At 49.1% G+C, this 18,991-nt stretch overlaps 1 protein-coding gene across 1 annotated transcript in view; it reads right to left on the bottom strand.

Annotated features, from left to right (window-relative positions):
• Positions 1-18,991, bottom strand: part of LOC128688202 (cell adhesion molecule Dscam2-like) — a 297,471-nt gene that overhangs the window by 106,951 nt on the left and 171,529 nt on the right. Inside the window, exon 12 of the mRNA XM_070086853.1 lies at positions 1,758-1,951. Coding sequence (XP_069942954.1) covers positions 1,758-1,951 — 194 coding nt within the window. The remainder of the gene's footprint in view (positions 1-1,757; positions 1,952-18,991) is intronic.

Below are 18,991 nucleotides of genomic sequence, written 5' to 3'. Positions count from 1 at the left end.
AGCGACTCCTTCACCCACCAGCACAAGGAGAGTGATGGTAGGTGGTCAGCAGCACCACCTTCATCCACCAGCACAAGGAGAGTGTTGGTAAGTGGTCTGGAGCGACTCCTTCACCCACCAGCACAAGGAGAGTGATAGTAGGTGGTCTGGAGCAACTCCTTCACCCACCAGCACAAGGAGAGTGATGATAGGTGGTCAGCAGCACCACCTTCACCCACCAGCACAAGGAGAATGATGGTAGGTGGTCAGGAGCGACTCCTTCACCCACCAGCACAAGGAGAGTGATGGTAGGTGGTCTGGAGCAACTCCTTCACCCACCAGCACAAGGAGAGTGATGGTAGGTGGTCAGCAGCACCACCTTCACCCACCAGCACAAGGAGAGTGATGGTAGGTGGTCAAGGAGAGTGATGGTAGGTGGTCTGGAGCGACTCCTTCACCCACCAGCACAAGGAGAGTGATGGTAGGTGGTCAGCAGCACCACCTTCACCCACCAGCACAAGGAGAGTGATGGTAGGTGGTCAGCAGCACCACCTTCACCCACCAGCACAAGGAGAGTGATGGTAGGTGGTCTGGAGCGACTCCTTCACCCACCAGCACAAGGAGAGTGATGGTAGGTGGTCAGCAGCACCACCTTCACCCACCAGCACAAGGAGAGTGATGGTAGGTGGTCTGGAGCGACTCCTTCACCCACCAGCACAAGGAGAGTGATGGTAGGTGGTCTGGAGCGACTCCTTCACCCACCACCGTCCACTGTGATGTGCACTTCTCTTCTGCCTTTTGCATACATAATTATTAAAAGAAATATTCTCATCTTATACAGATCTCAGCATTTGCAAAAAAAATAATAATAATAATAATAATAATAATAATAAACGTATGCTTTGCATATTAATGAAACATTTGCATTTTAGGATTGCTCATGATTTATAGTATTTACTACCAAGCTGCACAATATCAGTTTATTTGCTCGTTTCATCTACAGCCCTAAAAGCTCTTCCTCTTTCCCCGTTCTTCCTTCTCCCTCTCCCACTGGACAAACCTCCTTGATATGTTTACGGTTTCATTTCAATAATTTACAATGTAGAGGAGATGAAGTATTAGACAAAAGTGCAAAACGTTTGAAACTTCATTTGAAGACTTTTGCCAGTCACCGGCATTTTCAGTTCACTACAGAAATGATGTAGTAGGGTAGCAGAAGTAATCAGTCCCTCAGCTTGGGAAAACAATATACAGAAGACAGTGGAAAATAAGGTAATTAGCCTCAATATTCTTCTCTTGTTGAGTCTCGCTAAGATGAATCAAGAGTTAGGTACTGAACACCGGCTTCTAGGCTGAGAGACTGAGCAGATCGTCTTTCACTGTTTTCTGTTCAATTTTGAGAGGCTTTGGGAATGATTACCTCACTTTCTGTTGTTTTCATGCATTATCTATGATAGGCGACACATACTGGAGTGAAGTGTTTATGACAAGCATGGGGAAGGTTAACAGTATTTCGGCAGGAATCATATTGGCACTGAGGATCTTACTCTCTGTGTATCATAAGTCAAGTCATGCAGCATCTGGTGTGACACCCTCTATTAGGCTTGAGACATCTGCTTAAGCTGGAGTGTTCTACTTTCAAATTAGCTTGAGGTAGATCCAGGTGAAGATATTAATAAATACCTTAAACAGCGTAGATCAGGTCCTCCTGGAGCAACATACGTGTTTAGCGTGACTTAATAGTTATTGGTCCTGGTGGAGCTGCTGGTGTGACTTACCTTCAACGTGGCTTGAGTCAGGTCCTTGAGGAGCGTAGTGTTAATGGCAGTGGGGGAGGCGTGGTGGGCAGGCCAGTGTTGCAGAAGGTAATGGGTTAGAGGGGAATTTCCATCAAAAGGTGGGGCCCAGGCTAAGGTGACATGACGACTGGTCACTTCCCTCACGTGGACATGACCTGGTGGATCAGGTCGCTCTGCACGAGAGAAAGAGATATGTGATGGTACATAACCTAAGTTGCTATTCCCTCACATGGGCACGATCTGGGGGTCAGGTCATCTTGCACTGTAAAAAAGTGATCTTAAGTACATAAATGTTGGTTTCTTCTCCTAGGTGGATATAACATGGAGAAAGTCATCGAGTCTCTGTGCAGGGGAGAGAATACATGTGCCTGCATAACTGTTGGTACATTCTCTGTATACAACCCTCAAGAATAATGTAATGTAATTCTTGTAGTAAAGAGTAATGAAAACTTTATACATTTATGCACGGAGATATACTTTTCTCATTATATAGTCAGTTTGTTCTGCATGTAAAGAGAGAATGCATGATAAAACATGACTGCTGACTCTTTCATCAATGACTGGTCAGGCTGCTATGCAGAGGAGAGTGAGGGGAGAACTCTGCAGCTCATGACTGGTCAATTACCTACCCCAAACACTCTTTAGAGTGTTGAACACTGCTCAGTGGCTTTTTGAAAGTGTTATGGTAAAGTCCAAGAAGTATTAGAGGGTCGGATTATCCTTAATTGGACATATTTGAAATATGTGGCATATACCATTAATACGGATCCTATATATGGCATATAAGGAGAAATACAAAAATATGCAACATATACATGAGGGATAGTTGGTTATATATATCATGATTATGAACATAAGAACATAAGAAAGAAGGAACACTGCAACAGGCCTACTGACCCATACGAAGAAGGTCCATGCCACCCCCCCCCGGCCTAGAACAATGACCACCTAGTCAGCTCACTTCCACTTAAGGAAGGAGCACGGCACCAGACCTGGTAGCCCAAGCTAATCAGGTCCAACTCACACCCACCCTCACCCACTCATGTATTTATCTAACCTATTTTTAAAACTACACAACGTTTTAGCCTCAATAACTGTACTTGGGAGTTTGTTCCACTCATCCACAACTCTATTACCAAACCAGTGCTTTCCTGTATCCTTCCTGAATCTAAACTTTTCCAACTTGAAGCCATTGCTACGAGTCCTATCATGGCTCGATAATTTTCACACGCTATTTACATCCCCTTTATTCATTCCTGTTTTCCATTTATACCTCAATCATATCCACCATAATTCTACGTCTTTCCAGAGAGTGCATATTCATGGCCTTCAGTCTATCCTCATAGGGCATGATTTCTAATACATGGGATCAACTTTGTCATCCTCCTCTGTACGTTTTCCAGTGCATTTATATCCATTCTGTAATGTGGTGACCAGAACTGTGCAGCAACATCTAAATAAGGCCTAACCAAGGATACATAGAGTTGAAGAACAACCTGAGGACTTCTATTATTTATATTTCTTGATATGAAGCCATGAATTCTGTTAGCTTTATTGCGAACACTAATGCACTGTAGTCTTGGTTTCAGATTACTGCTAACCACAACTCCTAAATCCTTTTCGCAATCAGTAGTATTAAGATCTACACTATTCAGTTTATATGTGGCATGGTTATTGTCCTGTCCAACATTCAGCACTTTGCATTTGTCTATATTAAACTGCATCTGCCACGTCTCCGACCACTGCATCAGTCTATTCAAATCATCCTGAAGTGCACTAATGTCCTCAATAGAATGAACTGGACGGCCTATATTGGTGTCATCAGCAAATTTACTTATGTCGTTATTTATTCCCTCATCTATATCGTTTATGTAAACTGTGAACAAGAAGGGAACCAACACTGACCCCTGTGGAACACCGCTTGTGACGTGCCCCCATTCCGATTTCTCCCCATTTATGCAAACTCTCTGCTGCCTATTTGTCAACCACGCCTCTACCCAGGAGTTTTTTTTTTCCTATTCCGTGTGCCTTAAGTTTCCTCAGAAGTCTCTGATGTGGAACTCTACCGAAGGCCTTACTGAAGTCCATGTACACAATATCATATTCATTACCATGATCTACCTCCTCAAACACCTTAGTGAAAAATTTTAGTAAATTCGGAAGACAGGAACGCCGAACTGCCTAGGCAATTATTGATTCCATAAATTTTTCCACTATGGAGGTAAGGCTTATTGGTCTATAGTTCGAAGCTAAGGACCTGTCACCTGCCTTGTAAATAGGTATTACATTTGCCATTTTCCACTTATCAGGCACTATGCCAGTTTGTAGAGATATGTTAAAAAGATTAGCCGAAAGTTTGCAAAGTTCCTCTTTACATTCCTTTAACACCCTTGCAAACAGTTCATCAGTGCCTGGGGATTTGTTAGGTTTTAATTTCTCTGTTAGTCTGAGGACCATGTCACAAGTTACTGCAATCGTGCATAGTTTATTATTGTGCTGTTCTACATAATTTATTATTTCGGGAATTTCACTACTATCTTCCTGAGTAAAGACTGAGAGGAAGTAAGAATTGAAAATTTCACACACATATCCCTATCACTGTCAGTGATCTGACCAGAGCTTCTCTTTTGTGCGCCTACCTTGTCTCTAATTTTACTTCTGTATACCTGAAAGAACCCTTTTGGGTTAGTCTTCGAATCCCTTGCGACTTTAGCCTCATAAGCTTTTTCTAATTTTTTTTATTTCTCTCTTTAATTGAATATATTGATTTCTTAACTGCCCATCCCCTCTTTTGATATGCCTATATATGTCTCTCTTTTAACCTATGAGATGTTTTAATCTATTGTTCATCCATTTGGGATCATTTTTGTTAGATCTAATTTCCCTACTCGGAACAAAAGTTGTCTGGGCAGCTAGAACTATGCTCTGAAAAACGTCATATTGGCAACCAAGATCACCTACCTGACCCATAGTCAGGTCATCCCAATTTAGCCCACCCAGGTAATTTTTCAGTCCCAAGAAATCAGCCACTCAAAAGTCTGGAACAGAGACTTGATTGCAGTTATCTGGGTAATTTCATAATATGTTGAAACTAAGTGATTTGTGATCACTTTCCCCAAGCTCATCATTAACCTCAAGATTATTAATTAGAGAATCTTTGTTGGCAAGAACCAAGTCAAGCAGATTGTTTCTTCTAGTTGGTTCTGTCACAAACTGTTTTATAAAAGCAATCCTGAACCGTATCAAGAAATTCACTAGATTCAAGATTTCCTGTCATATTGTTCCAATCAATTTGTTTAAAATTAAAATCTCATATTAACACAACATTTTTATATCTAGATGCCTTATGAATTTCGTCCCGTAACAGCTTACTGCACTCCCTATCAAGGTTTGGGGCCCTGTAAATCACACCCAAAATTAATATGTAACTACCCTCGAGAAACTGTAGCCAAAAAGATTCTGTGTCCTATGTTTCTTATCTTACATCATGTCTAACACAATTTAAATTATCTCTGACACACATCGTTCTCCACCACCCTTCCTGTTGACCCTATCAGTGTGGAATAGTTTATAACCCTGTATGTTGCATTCAGAAGGCATTTCTCTATCTTTCAAGTTGAACTAGGTCTCTGTTATTCCAATAATATCTATATTACCTGCACTTGCAAGTAATCTTAGCTCATCTATCTTGTTTCTTAGACTCCTACTATTTGTATAGTAAACCTTAAGGGAGCTAGTCACTCGTTGCCCTCTACTGTCTCTCTTTGTTTATTGATCAGTTGATTTGCCATTACTTCCAACTTTATTTTGAATATTGTCTTTTAAACATATCCCTGAGGCATCCCGGTAATAACTGCTGTTTTTAACCCTAATACTGCAGCCTGATTGTTTCCCACAAACACCCATACCTCTATAATCTATCAGTGGGAGCAGTGGTATACCATGATGATGGATGTAGTGGTATACCATGATGATGGGTGTAATGGTATACCATGAGCACGTATCAAATATAAATAATATATACGTTGTGGAGGGATCCACAGATATAAGAAGGATAACAATTGGAGGACAAAGGAAAATATTAAAATATACCACATGAATGGTCAGGGGGATACATGAACAGCTAGGACAATCCAGGGGTATATTACAAATACAACGAGGACGGTTTGTGTATATACCAGAATACGGGGACGGTTTGTGTATATACCAGAATAATACGAGGACGGTCTGTGTATATACCAGAATAATACGAGGACGGTCCGTGTATATAATAGAATAACACGAGGACGGTCTGTGTATATACCAGAATAATACGAGGACGGTCCGTGCATATACCAGAATAATACGAGGACGGTTTTTGTATATACCAGAATAACGCGAGGACGGTCTGTGTATATACCAGAATACGAGGACGGTCCGTGTGTATACTAGAATAACACGAGGACGGTTTGTGCATATACCAGAATAACACGAGGACGGTCTGTGTATATCCCAGAATAATACGAGGACGGTCCGTGTATATACCAGAATAACACGAGGACGGTCTGCGTATATACCAGAATAATACGAGGACGGTCCGTGTATATACCAGAATAATACGAGGACGGTTTTTGTATATACCAGAATAACGCGAGGACGGTCTGTGTATATACCAGAATACGAGGACGGTCCGTGTGTATACTAGAATAACAAGAGGACGGTTTGTGCATATACCAGAATAACACGAGGACGGTCTGTGTATCTCCCAGAATAATACGAGGACGGTCCGTGTATATACCAGAATAACACGAGGACGGTTTGTGTATATACCAGAACAATACGAGGACGATCTGTGTATATACCAGAATACGGGGACGGTTTGTGTATATACCAGAATAATACGAAGACGGTCTGTGTGTATACCAGAATAATACGAGGACGGTCCGTCTATATACCAGAATAATACGAGGACGGTCTGTGTGTATACCAGAATAATACGAGGATGGTCTGTGTATATACCAGAATAATACGAGGACGGTCTGTGTATATACCAGAATAATACGAGGACGGTTCGTGTATATACCAGAATAAGACGAAGACTGTCTGTGTATATACGAGAAAAATAAGAGGACGGTCTGTGTATATACCAGAAAAATTCGACTACGGACCGTGTATATACCAGAATGATACGAGGACGGTCCGTCTATATACCAGAATAATACGAGGACGGTCTGTGTGTATACCAGAATAATACGAGGATGGTCTGTGTATATACCAGAATAATACGAGGACGGTCTGTGTATATACCAGAATAATACAAGGATGGTCTGAGTATATATCAGAAAACGAGGATGGTCCGTGTATATACCAGAATAATACGAGAGTGGTCTGTGAGTATACCAGAATAATACGAGGACGGTCTGTGTATATACCAGAATAATACGAGGATGCTCTGAGTATATACCAGAATAATACGAGGATGCTCTGAGTATATACCAGAATAATACGAGGACGGTCCGTGTATATACCAGAATAACACGAAGACGGTTTGTGTATATACCAGAATAATACGAGGATGGTCTGTGTATATACCAGAATAATACGAAGGCGGTCTGTGTATATACCAGAATAATACGAGGATAGTCTGAGTATATACCAGAATAATACAAGGACGGTCTATGTGTATACAAGAATAATACGAGGATGGCCTATGTATATACCAGAATAATACGAGGATGGTCTGAGTATATACCAGAATAATACGAGGATGGTCTGTGTATATACCAGACAAATACGAGGATGATCTGTGTATATACCAGAAAAATACGAGGACACTACCACTGAAACCACCACACACTACCACTGCCTCCACCACACACTACCACTGCCACCACCACACACTACCACTGCTTCCACCACACACTACCACTGCTTCCACCACACACTACCACTGCCACCACCACACACTACCACTGCTTCCACCACACACTACCACTGCTTCCACCACACACTACCACTGCCTCCACCACACACTACCACTGCCTCCTACACCCACTACCACTGCTTCCACCACACACTACCACTGCCTCCACCACACACTACCACTGCTACCACCACACACTACCACTGCCTCCACCACACACTACCACTGCTTCCCCCACACACTACCACTGCTTCCACCACACACTACCACTGCCACCACCACACTCTACCACTGCTTCCGCCACACACTACCACTGCTTCCGCCACACACTACCACTGCTTCCACCACACACTACCACTGCCACCACCACACTCTACGATTGCTTCCACCACACACTACCACTGCTTCCACCACACACTACCACTGCTTCCACCACACACTACCACTGCTGCCACCACACATTACCACTGCCTTCACCACACACTACCACTGCTTCCACCACACACTACCACTGCTTCCACCACACACTACCACTGCTTCCACCACACACTACCACTGCTTCCACCACACACTACCACTGCTTCCACCACACACACTACCACTGCCACCACCACACACTACCACTGCCTCCACCACACACTACCACTGCCTCCTCCTCACACTACCACTGCCACCAACACACTATACCACTGCCTCCACCACACACTGCCACTGCCTCCACCACACACTACCACTGCCTCCTCCACACACTACCACTACCACACACTACCATTGCCACCACCACACACTACCACTGCCTTCACCACACACTACCACTGCCACCACCACACACTACCACTGCCTCCACCACAGACTACCACTGCCTCCTCCACGCACTACCACTGCCATCACCACGAACTACCACTGCTTAAATAACAAAAAGGCACAATACCGTGACTGGAACGATACACAAATAACCCGCACATAAAAGACAGAAGCTTACGACGACGTTTCGATCCGACTTGGACCATTGACAAAGTCACACTAACAGAGCAGGAGCAGGACGGCTATATATAGGCAGGAAGAGGTGGAGGTAGTAGTAGTGGTAGTAGTAGTAGTAGTAGTAGTACAAGAATTGTATATAATACCGACAGGATGAAATGACACATGCACAACACCCGGGCATCCCCACCGTCGGGTGGGGATGCCCGGCGTCTTGTTGTCTTTGTTGTGGACGTTTCGCCATCCAGTGGCTGGCTGGATGGCGAAACGTCTACGGTGGGGATGCCCGGGTGTTGTGCGTGTGTCATTTCATCCTGTCGGTATTATATACAATTCTTGTACTACTACTACTACTACTACTACCACTACTACTACCTCCACCTCTTCCTGCCTATATATAGCCGTCCTGCTCCTCCTCTGTTAGTGTGACTTTGTCAATGGTCCAAGTCGGACCGAAACGTCGTCGTAAGCTTCTCTCTTTTATGTGCGGGTTATTTGTATACCACTGCTTCCACAGCACACTACCACTGCCACCACCATCACACACTACCACTGGTTCCACCACACACTGCCACTTCTTCCACCACACACAACCACTTCCTCCACCACACTCTACCACTGCTTCCACCACACACTACCACTGCCTCCACCACACACTACCACTGCTTCCACCACACAATACCACTGCCACCACCACACTCTACCACTGCTTCCTCCACACACTACCACTGCTTCCACCACACACTTCCACTGCTTCCACCACACACTACCACTGCCACCACCACATTCTACGACTGCTTCCACCACACACTACCACTGCTTCCACCACACACTACCACTGCTTCCACCACACACTACCATTGCTTCCACCACACACTACCACTGCCTCCACCACACACTACCACTGCCTCCACCACACACTACCACTGCTTCCACCACACACTACCACTGCTTCCACCACAAACTACCACTGCTTCCACCACACACTACCACTGCCACCACCACACTCTACCACTGCTTCCTCCACACACTACCACTGCTTCCACCACACACTTCCACTGCTTCCACCACACAATACCACTGCCACCACCACACTCTACGACTGCTTCCACCACACACTACAACTGCTTCCACCACACACTACCACTGCTTCCACCACACACTACCACTGCTTCCACCACACACTACCACTGCTTCCACCACACACTACCACTGCTTCCACCACACAATACCACTGCCTCCATCACACACTACCACTGCTTCCACCACACACTACCACTGCTTCCATCACACACTACCACTGCTTCCACCACACACTACCACTGCTTCCACCACACACACTACCTCTGACACCACCACACACAAACGCTGCCTCCACCACACACTACCACTGCCTCCTCCACACACTACCACTGCCACCACCACACACTACCACTGCCTCCACCACACATTACCACTGCCTCCACCACACACTACCACTGCCTCCACCACACACTACCACTGCCTCCTCCACACACTACCACTGCCACCACCACACACTACCACTGCCACCACCACACACTACCACTGCCTCCACCACACATTACCACTGCCTCCACCACACACTACCACTGCCACCACCACACACTACCACTGCCACCACCACACACTACCACTGCCTCCACCACACATTACCACTGCCTCCACCACACACTACCACTGCCTCCACCACACACTACCACTGCCTCCTCCACACACTACCACTGCCACCACCACACACTACCACTGCCACCACCACACACTACCACTGCCTCCACCACACATTACCACTGCCTCCACCACACATTACCACTGCCACCACCACACATTACCACTGCCATCACCACGAACTACCACTGCTTCCACAACACACTACCACTTCCACTGCCACCACCACCACACACTACCACTGCTTCCACCACACACTACCACTGCTTCCACCACACACTTCCACTGCTTCCACCACACACTGCCAATGACACCACCACACTCTACGACTGCTTCCACCACACACTACCACTGCTTCCACCACACACTACCACTACCTCCACCACACACTACTACTGCTTCCACAACACACTACCACTGCATCCACCACACACTACCACTGCTTCCACCACACACTACCACTGCCACCACCACACTCTACCACTGCTTCCTCCACCCACTACCACTGCTTCCACCACACACTTCCACTGCTTCCACCACACACTACCACTGCCACCACCACACTCTACGACTTTTTCCACCACACATTACCACTGCTTCCACCACACACTACCACTGCTTCCACCACACACTACCATTGCTTCCACCACACACTACCACTGCCTCCACCACACACTACCACTGCCTCCACCACACACAACCACTGCTTCCACCACACACTACCACTGCTTCCACCACACACTACCACTGCTTCCACCACACACTACCACTGCTTCCACCACACACTATCACTGCTTCCACCACACACTACCACTGCTTCCACCACACACTACCACTGCCACCACCACACTCTACGACTGCTTCCACCACACACTACCACTGCTTCCACCACACACTACCACTGCTTCCACCACACACTACCATTGCTTCCATCACACACTACCACTGCCTCCTCCACACACTACCACTGCCACCACCACACACTACCACTGCCTCCACCACACACTACCACTGCTTCCACCACACACTACAACTGCTTCCACCACACACTACCACTGCCACCACCACACTCTACCATTGCTTCCTCCACACACTTCCACTGCTTCCACCACACACTACCACTGCTTCCACCACACACTACCACTGCTTCCACCACACACTACCACTGCCTCCTGCACACACTACCACTGCCACCACCACACACTACCACTGCCTCCACCACACACTACCACTGCCTCCACCACACACTACCACTGCCTCCACCACACACTACCACTGCCTCCTCCACACACTACCACTACCACACACTACCACTGCCACCACCACACACTACCACTGCCTTCACCACACACTACCACTGCCACCACCACACACTACCACTGCATCCACCACAGACTACCACTGCCTCCTCCACGCACTACTACTGCGATCACCACGAACTACCACTGCTTCCACAGCACACTACCATTGCCACCAACATCACACACTACCACTGGTTCCACCACACACTACCACTGCCTCCACCACACACTACTACTGCTTCCACCACACACTACCACTGCCACCACCACACTCTACCATTGCTTCCTCCACACACTACCACTGCTTCCACCACACACTTCCACTGCTTCCACCACACACTACCACTGCCAACACCACACTCTACGACTGCTTCCACCACACACTACCACTGCTTCCACCACACACTACCACTGCTTCCACCACACACTACCATTGCTTCCATCACACACTACCACTGCCTCCTCCACACACTACCACTGCCACCACCACACACTACCACTGCCTCCACCACACACTACCACTGCCTCCACCCCACACTTCCACTGCCTCCACCACACACTACCACTGCCTCCTCCAAACACTACCACTACCACACACTACCACTGCCACCACCACACACTACCACTGCCTTCACCACACACTACCACTGCCACCACCACACACTACCACTGCCTCCACCACAGACTACCACTGCCTCCTCCACGCACTACCACTGCGATCACCACGAACTACCACTGCTTCCACAGCACACTACCATTGCCACCACCATCACACATTACCACTGGTTCCACCACACACTACCACTGCCTCCACCACACACTACCACTGCGTCCTCCACGAACTACCACTGCCTCCACCACACACTACCACTGCCTCCACCACACACTACCACTGCTTCCACCACACACTACCACTGCCTCCACCACACACTACCACTGCTTCCACCACACATTACCACTGCCACCACTACACTCTACGACTGCTTCCACCACACACTACCACTGCTTCCACCACACACAACCACTGCCTCCACCACACACTACCACTGCTTCCACCACACTCTACCACTGCCACCACCACACTCTACGACTGCTTCCACCACACTCTTCCACTGCTTCCTCCACACACTACCACTGCTTCCACCACACAATTCCACTGCTTCCACCACACACTACCACTGCCACCACCACACTCTACGACTGCTTCCACCACACACTACCACTGCTTCCACCACACACTACCACTGCTTCCACCACACACTACCATTGCTTCCACCACACAATACCACTGCCTCCATCACACACTACAACTGCTTCCACCACACACTACCACTGCTTTCACCACACACAACCACTGCTTCCACCACACACTACCACTGCTTCCATCACACACTACCACTGCTTCCACCACACACTACCACTGCTTCCACCACACACACTACCTCTGTCACCACCACACACTACCGCTGCCTCCACCACACACTACCACTGCCTCCTCCACACACTACCACTGCCACCAACACACACTACCACTGCCTCCACCACACATTACCACTGCCTCCACAACACACTACCACTGCCTCCACCACACACTACCACTGCCTCCTCCACACACTACCACTGCCAAATCCACACACTACCACTGCCACCACCACACACTACCACTGCCTCCACCACACATTACCACTGCCTCCACCACACACTACCACTGCTTCCACCACACACTATCACTGCTTTCACCACACACAACCACTGCTTCCACCACACACTACCACTGCTTCCATCACACACTACCACTGCTTCCACCACACACTACCACTGCTTCCACCACACACACTACCTCTGTCACCACCACACACTACCGCTGCCTCCACCACACACTACCACTGCCTCCTCCACACACTACCATTGCCACCACCACACACTACCACTGCTTCCACAAAAGTTTGCAACAAGGCTAGTCCCAGAGCTCAAGGGAATATCGTACGAGGAAAGGTTAAGGGAAACCGGACTCACGGCACTGGAGGACAGAAGGGTCAGGGGAGACATGATAACGACATACAAGATACTGCGGGGAATAGACAAGGTGGACAGAGATAGGATGTTCCAGAGAGGGGACACAGGGACAAGGGGTCACAACTGGAAGCTGAAGACTCAGACGAGTCACAGGGACGTTAGGAAGTATTTCTTCAGTCATAGAGTTGTCAGCAAGTGGAATAGCCTAGCAAGTGAAGTAGTGGAGGCAGGAACCATACATAGTTTTAATAAGAGGTATGACAAAGCTCAGGAAGCAGAGAGAGAGAGAGGATCCAGTAGCGATCAGTGAAAAGGCGGGGCAAGGAGCTGAGTCTCGAACCCTGCAACCACAATTAGGTGAGTACAATTAGGTGAATACACTACCACTGCTTCCACCACACACTACCACTGCCACCACCACACTCTACCACTGCTTCCTCCACACACTACCACTGCTTCCACCACACACTACCGCTGCTTCTACCACACACTACCACTGCTACAACTACACTCTACCACTGCTTCCACCACACACTACCACTGCTTCCACAAAAGTTTGCAACAAGGCTAGTCCCAGAGCTCAAGGGAATGTCGTACGAGGAAAGGTTAAGGGAAATCGGGCTGACGGCACTGGAGGACAGAAGGGTCAGGGGAGACATGATAACGACATACAAGATACTGCGGGGAATAGACAAGGTGGACAGAGATAGGATGTTCCAGAGAGGGGACACAGGGACAAGGGGTCACAACTGGAAGCTGAAGACTCAGACGAGTCACAGGGACGTTAGGAAGTATTTCTTCAGTCATAGAGTTGTCAGCAAGTGGAATAGCCTAGCAAGTGAAGTAGTGGAGGCAGGAACCATACATAGTTTTAATAAGAGGTATGACAAAGCTCAGGAAGCAGAGAGAGAGAGAGGATCCAGTAGCGATCAGTGAAGAGGCGGGGCCAGGAGCTGAGTCTCGACCCCTGCAACCACAATTAGGTGAGTACAATTAGGTGAGTACACTACCACTGCTTCCACCACACATTACCACTGCCTCCACCACACACTACCACTGCTTCCACCACACACTACCACTGCTTCCACCACACACTGCCACTGCTTCCACCACACACTACCACTGCTTCCACCACACACTACCACTGCTTCCACCACACACTGCCACTGCTTCCACCACACACTACCACTGCCTCCACCACACACTACTACTGCCTCCACCACACTACCACTGCCTCCTCCACGCACTACCACTGCCATCACCACGAACTACCACTGCTTCCACCACACACTACCACTGCTTCCACCACACACTACCACTGCTTCCACCACACACTACCATTGCTTCCACCACACACTACCACTACCTCCACCACACACTACCACTGCCTCCACCACACACTACCACTGCTTCCACCACACACTACCACTGCTTCCACCACACACTACCACTGCTTCCACCACACAATACAACTGCTTCCACCACACACTACCACTGCTTCCACCACACACTACCACTGCCACCACCACACTCTACCATTGCTTCCTCCACACACTACCACTGCTTCCACCACACACTTCCACTGCTTCCACCACACACTACCACTGCCACCACCACACTCTACGAATGCTTCCACCACACACTCCCACTGCTTTCACCACACACAACCACTGCTTCCACCACACACTACCACTGCTTCCATCACACACTACCACTGCTTCCACCACACACTACCACTGCTTCCACCACACACACTACCTCTGTCACCACCACACACTACCGCTGCCTCCACCACACACTACCACTGCCTCCACCACACACTACCACTGCCTCCACCACACATTACCACTGCCATCACCACGAACTACCACTGCTTCCACAACACACTACCACTTCCACTACCACCACCACCACACACTACCACTGCTTCCACCACACACTACCACTGCTTCCACCACACACTTCCACTGCTTCCACCCCTCACTACCACTGCCACCACCACACTCTACGACTGCTTCCACCACACACTACCACTGCTTCCACCACACACTACCACTGCCTCCACCACACACTACTACTGCTTCCACCACACGCTACCACTGCCTCCACCACACACAACCACTGCCTCCTCCACGAACTACCACTGCCTGCACCACACACTACCACTGCTTCCACCACACTACCACTGCTTCCACCACACACTTCCACTGCTTCCACCCCTCACTACCACTGCCACCACCACACTCTACGACTGCTTACACCACACACTGCCACTGCTTCCACCACACACTACCACTGTTTCCACCACACACTACCACTGCTTCCACCACACACTACCACTGTTTCCACCACACACTACCACTGCTTCCACAACACACTACCACTGCCACCACCACACTCTACCACTGCTTCCTCCACACAGTACCACTGCTTCCACCACACACTTCCACTGCTTCCACCACACACTACCACTGCCACCACCACACTCTACGACTGCTTCCACCACACTACCACTGCTTCCACCACACACTACCACTGCTTCTACCACACACTACCATTGCTTCCACCACACACTACCACTGCCTCCACCACACACTACCGCTGCCTCCACCACACACTACCACTGCTTCAACCACACACTACCACTGCTTCCACCACACACTACCACTGCTTCCACCACACACTACCACTGCTTGCACCACACACTACCACTGCTTCCACCACACACTACCACTGCCACCACCACACTCTACCATTGCTTCCTCCACACACTACCACTGCTGCCACCACACACTTCCACTGCTTCCACCACACACTACCACTGCCACCACCACACTCTACGACTGCTTCCACCACACACTACCACTGCTTCCACCACACACTACCACTGCTTCCACCACACACTACCACTGCTTCCATCACACACTACCACTGCTTCCACCACACACTACCACTGCTTCCACCACACACACTACCTCTGCCACCACCACTCATTACGACTGCGTCCACCACACACTACCACTGCCTCCACCACACACTATCACTGCCTCCTCCACACACTACCACTGCCTCCACCACACACTACCACTGCTTCCACCACACACTACCACTGCTTCCAGCACACACACTACCTCTGCCACCACCACACATTACGACTGCGTCCACCACACACTACCACTGCCTCCACCACACACTACCACTGCCTCCTACACGCACTACCACTGCCATCACCACGAACTACCACTGCTTCCACCACACACTACCACTGCCTCCAACACACACTACCACTGCTTCCACCACACACTACCACTGCCTCCACCAGACACTACCACTGCCTCCTCCACGAACTACCACTGCCTCTACCACACACTACCACTGCCTCCTCCACACACTACCACTTCCACTGCCACCACCACCACACACTACCACTGCTTCCACCACACACTACCACTGCCTCCACCACACACTACCACTGCTTCCACCAGACACTACCACTGCCTCCTCCACGAACTACCACTGCCTCCACCACACACTACCACTGCCTCCACCACACACTGCCACTGCTTCCACCACACACTACCACTGCCTCCACCACACACTACCACTGCTTCCACAACACACTACCACTGCCTCCACCACACACTACCGCTGTTTCCACCACACACTACCACTGTTTCCACCACACACTACCACTGCCACCACCACACTCTACCACTGCTTCCTCCACACACTACCACTGCTTCCACCACACACTACCGCTGCTTCCACCACACACTACCACTGCTACAACTACACTCTACCACTGCTTCCACCACACACTACCACTGCTTCCACAAAAGTTTGCAACAAGGCTAGTCCCAGAGCTCAAGGGAATGTCGTACGAGGAAAGGTTAAGGGAAATCGGGCTGACGGCACTGGAGGACAGAAGGGTCAGGGGAGACATGATAACGACATACAAGATACTGCGGGGAATAGACAAGGTGGACAGAGATAGGATGTTCCAGAGAGGGGACACAGGGACAAGGGGTCACAACTGGAAGCTGAAGACTCAGACGAGTCACAGGGACGTTAGGAAGTATTTCTTCAGTCATAGAGTTGTCAGCAAGTGGAATAGCCTAGCAAGTGAAGTAGTGGAGGCAGGAACCATACATAGTTTTAATAAGAGGTATGACAAAGCTCAGGAAGCAGAGAGAGAGAGAGGATCCAGTAGCGATCAGTGAAGAGGCGGGGCCAGGAGCTGAGTCTCGACCCCTGCAACCACAATTAGGTGAGTACAATTAGGTGAGTACACTACCACTGCTTCCACCACACATTACCACTGCCTCCACCACACACTACCACTGCTTCCACCACACACTACCACTGCTTCCACCACACACTGCCACTGCTTCCACCACACACTACCACTGCTTCCACCACACACTACCACTGCTTCCACCACACACTGCCACTGCTTCCACCACACACTACCACTGCTTCCACCACACACTACCACTGCTTCCACCACACACTGCCACTGCTTCCACCACACACTACCACTGCCTCCACCACACACTACTACTGCCTCCACCACACTACCACTGCCTCCTCCACGCACTACCACTGCCATCACCACGAACTACCACTGCTTCCACCACACACTACCACTGCTTCCACCACACACTACCACTGCTTCCACCACACACTACCATTGCTTCCACCACACACTACCACTACCTCCACCACACACTACCACTGCCTCCACCACACACTACCACTGCTTCCACCACACACTACCACTGCTTCCACCACACACTACCACTGCTTCCACCACACAATACCACTGCTTCCACCACACACTACCACTGCTTCCACCACACACTACCACTGCCACCACCACACTCTACCATTGCTTCCTCCACACACTACCACTGCTTCCACCACACACTTCCACTGCTTCCACCACACACTACCACTGCTTCCACCACACACTACCACTGCTTCCACCACACACTACCACTGCTTCCACCACACACTACCACTGCTTCCACCACACACTACCACTGCTTCCATCACACACTACCACTACTTCCACCACACACTACCACTGCTTCCACCACACACACTACCTCTGCCACCACCACCACACACTATCGCTGCCTCCACCACACACTACCACTGCCTCCTCCACACACTACCACTGCCACCACCGCACACTACCACTGCCTCCACCACACATTACCACTGCCTCCACCACACACTACCATTGCCTCCACCACACACTACCACTGCCACCACCACACACTACCACTGCCTCCTACACCCACTACCACTGCCATCACCACGAA

Source organism: Cherax quadricarinatus, chromosome 19, assembly GCF_038502225.1.
Source record: "Cherax quadricarinatus isolate ZL_2023a chromosome 19, ASM3850222v1, whole genome shotgun sequence".
NCBI classification, from domain to species: domain Eukaryota; kingdom Metazoa; phylum Arthropoda; class Malacostraca; order Decapoda; family Parastacidae; genus Cherax; species Cherax quadricarinatus.
This window is presented reverse-complemented; position numbering and strand designations above follow the sequence as displayed.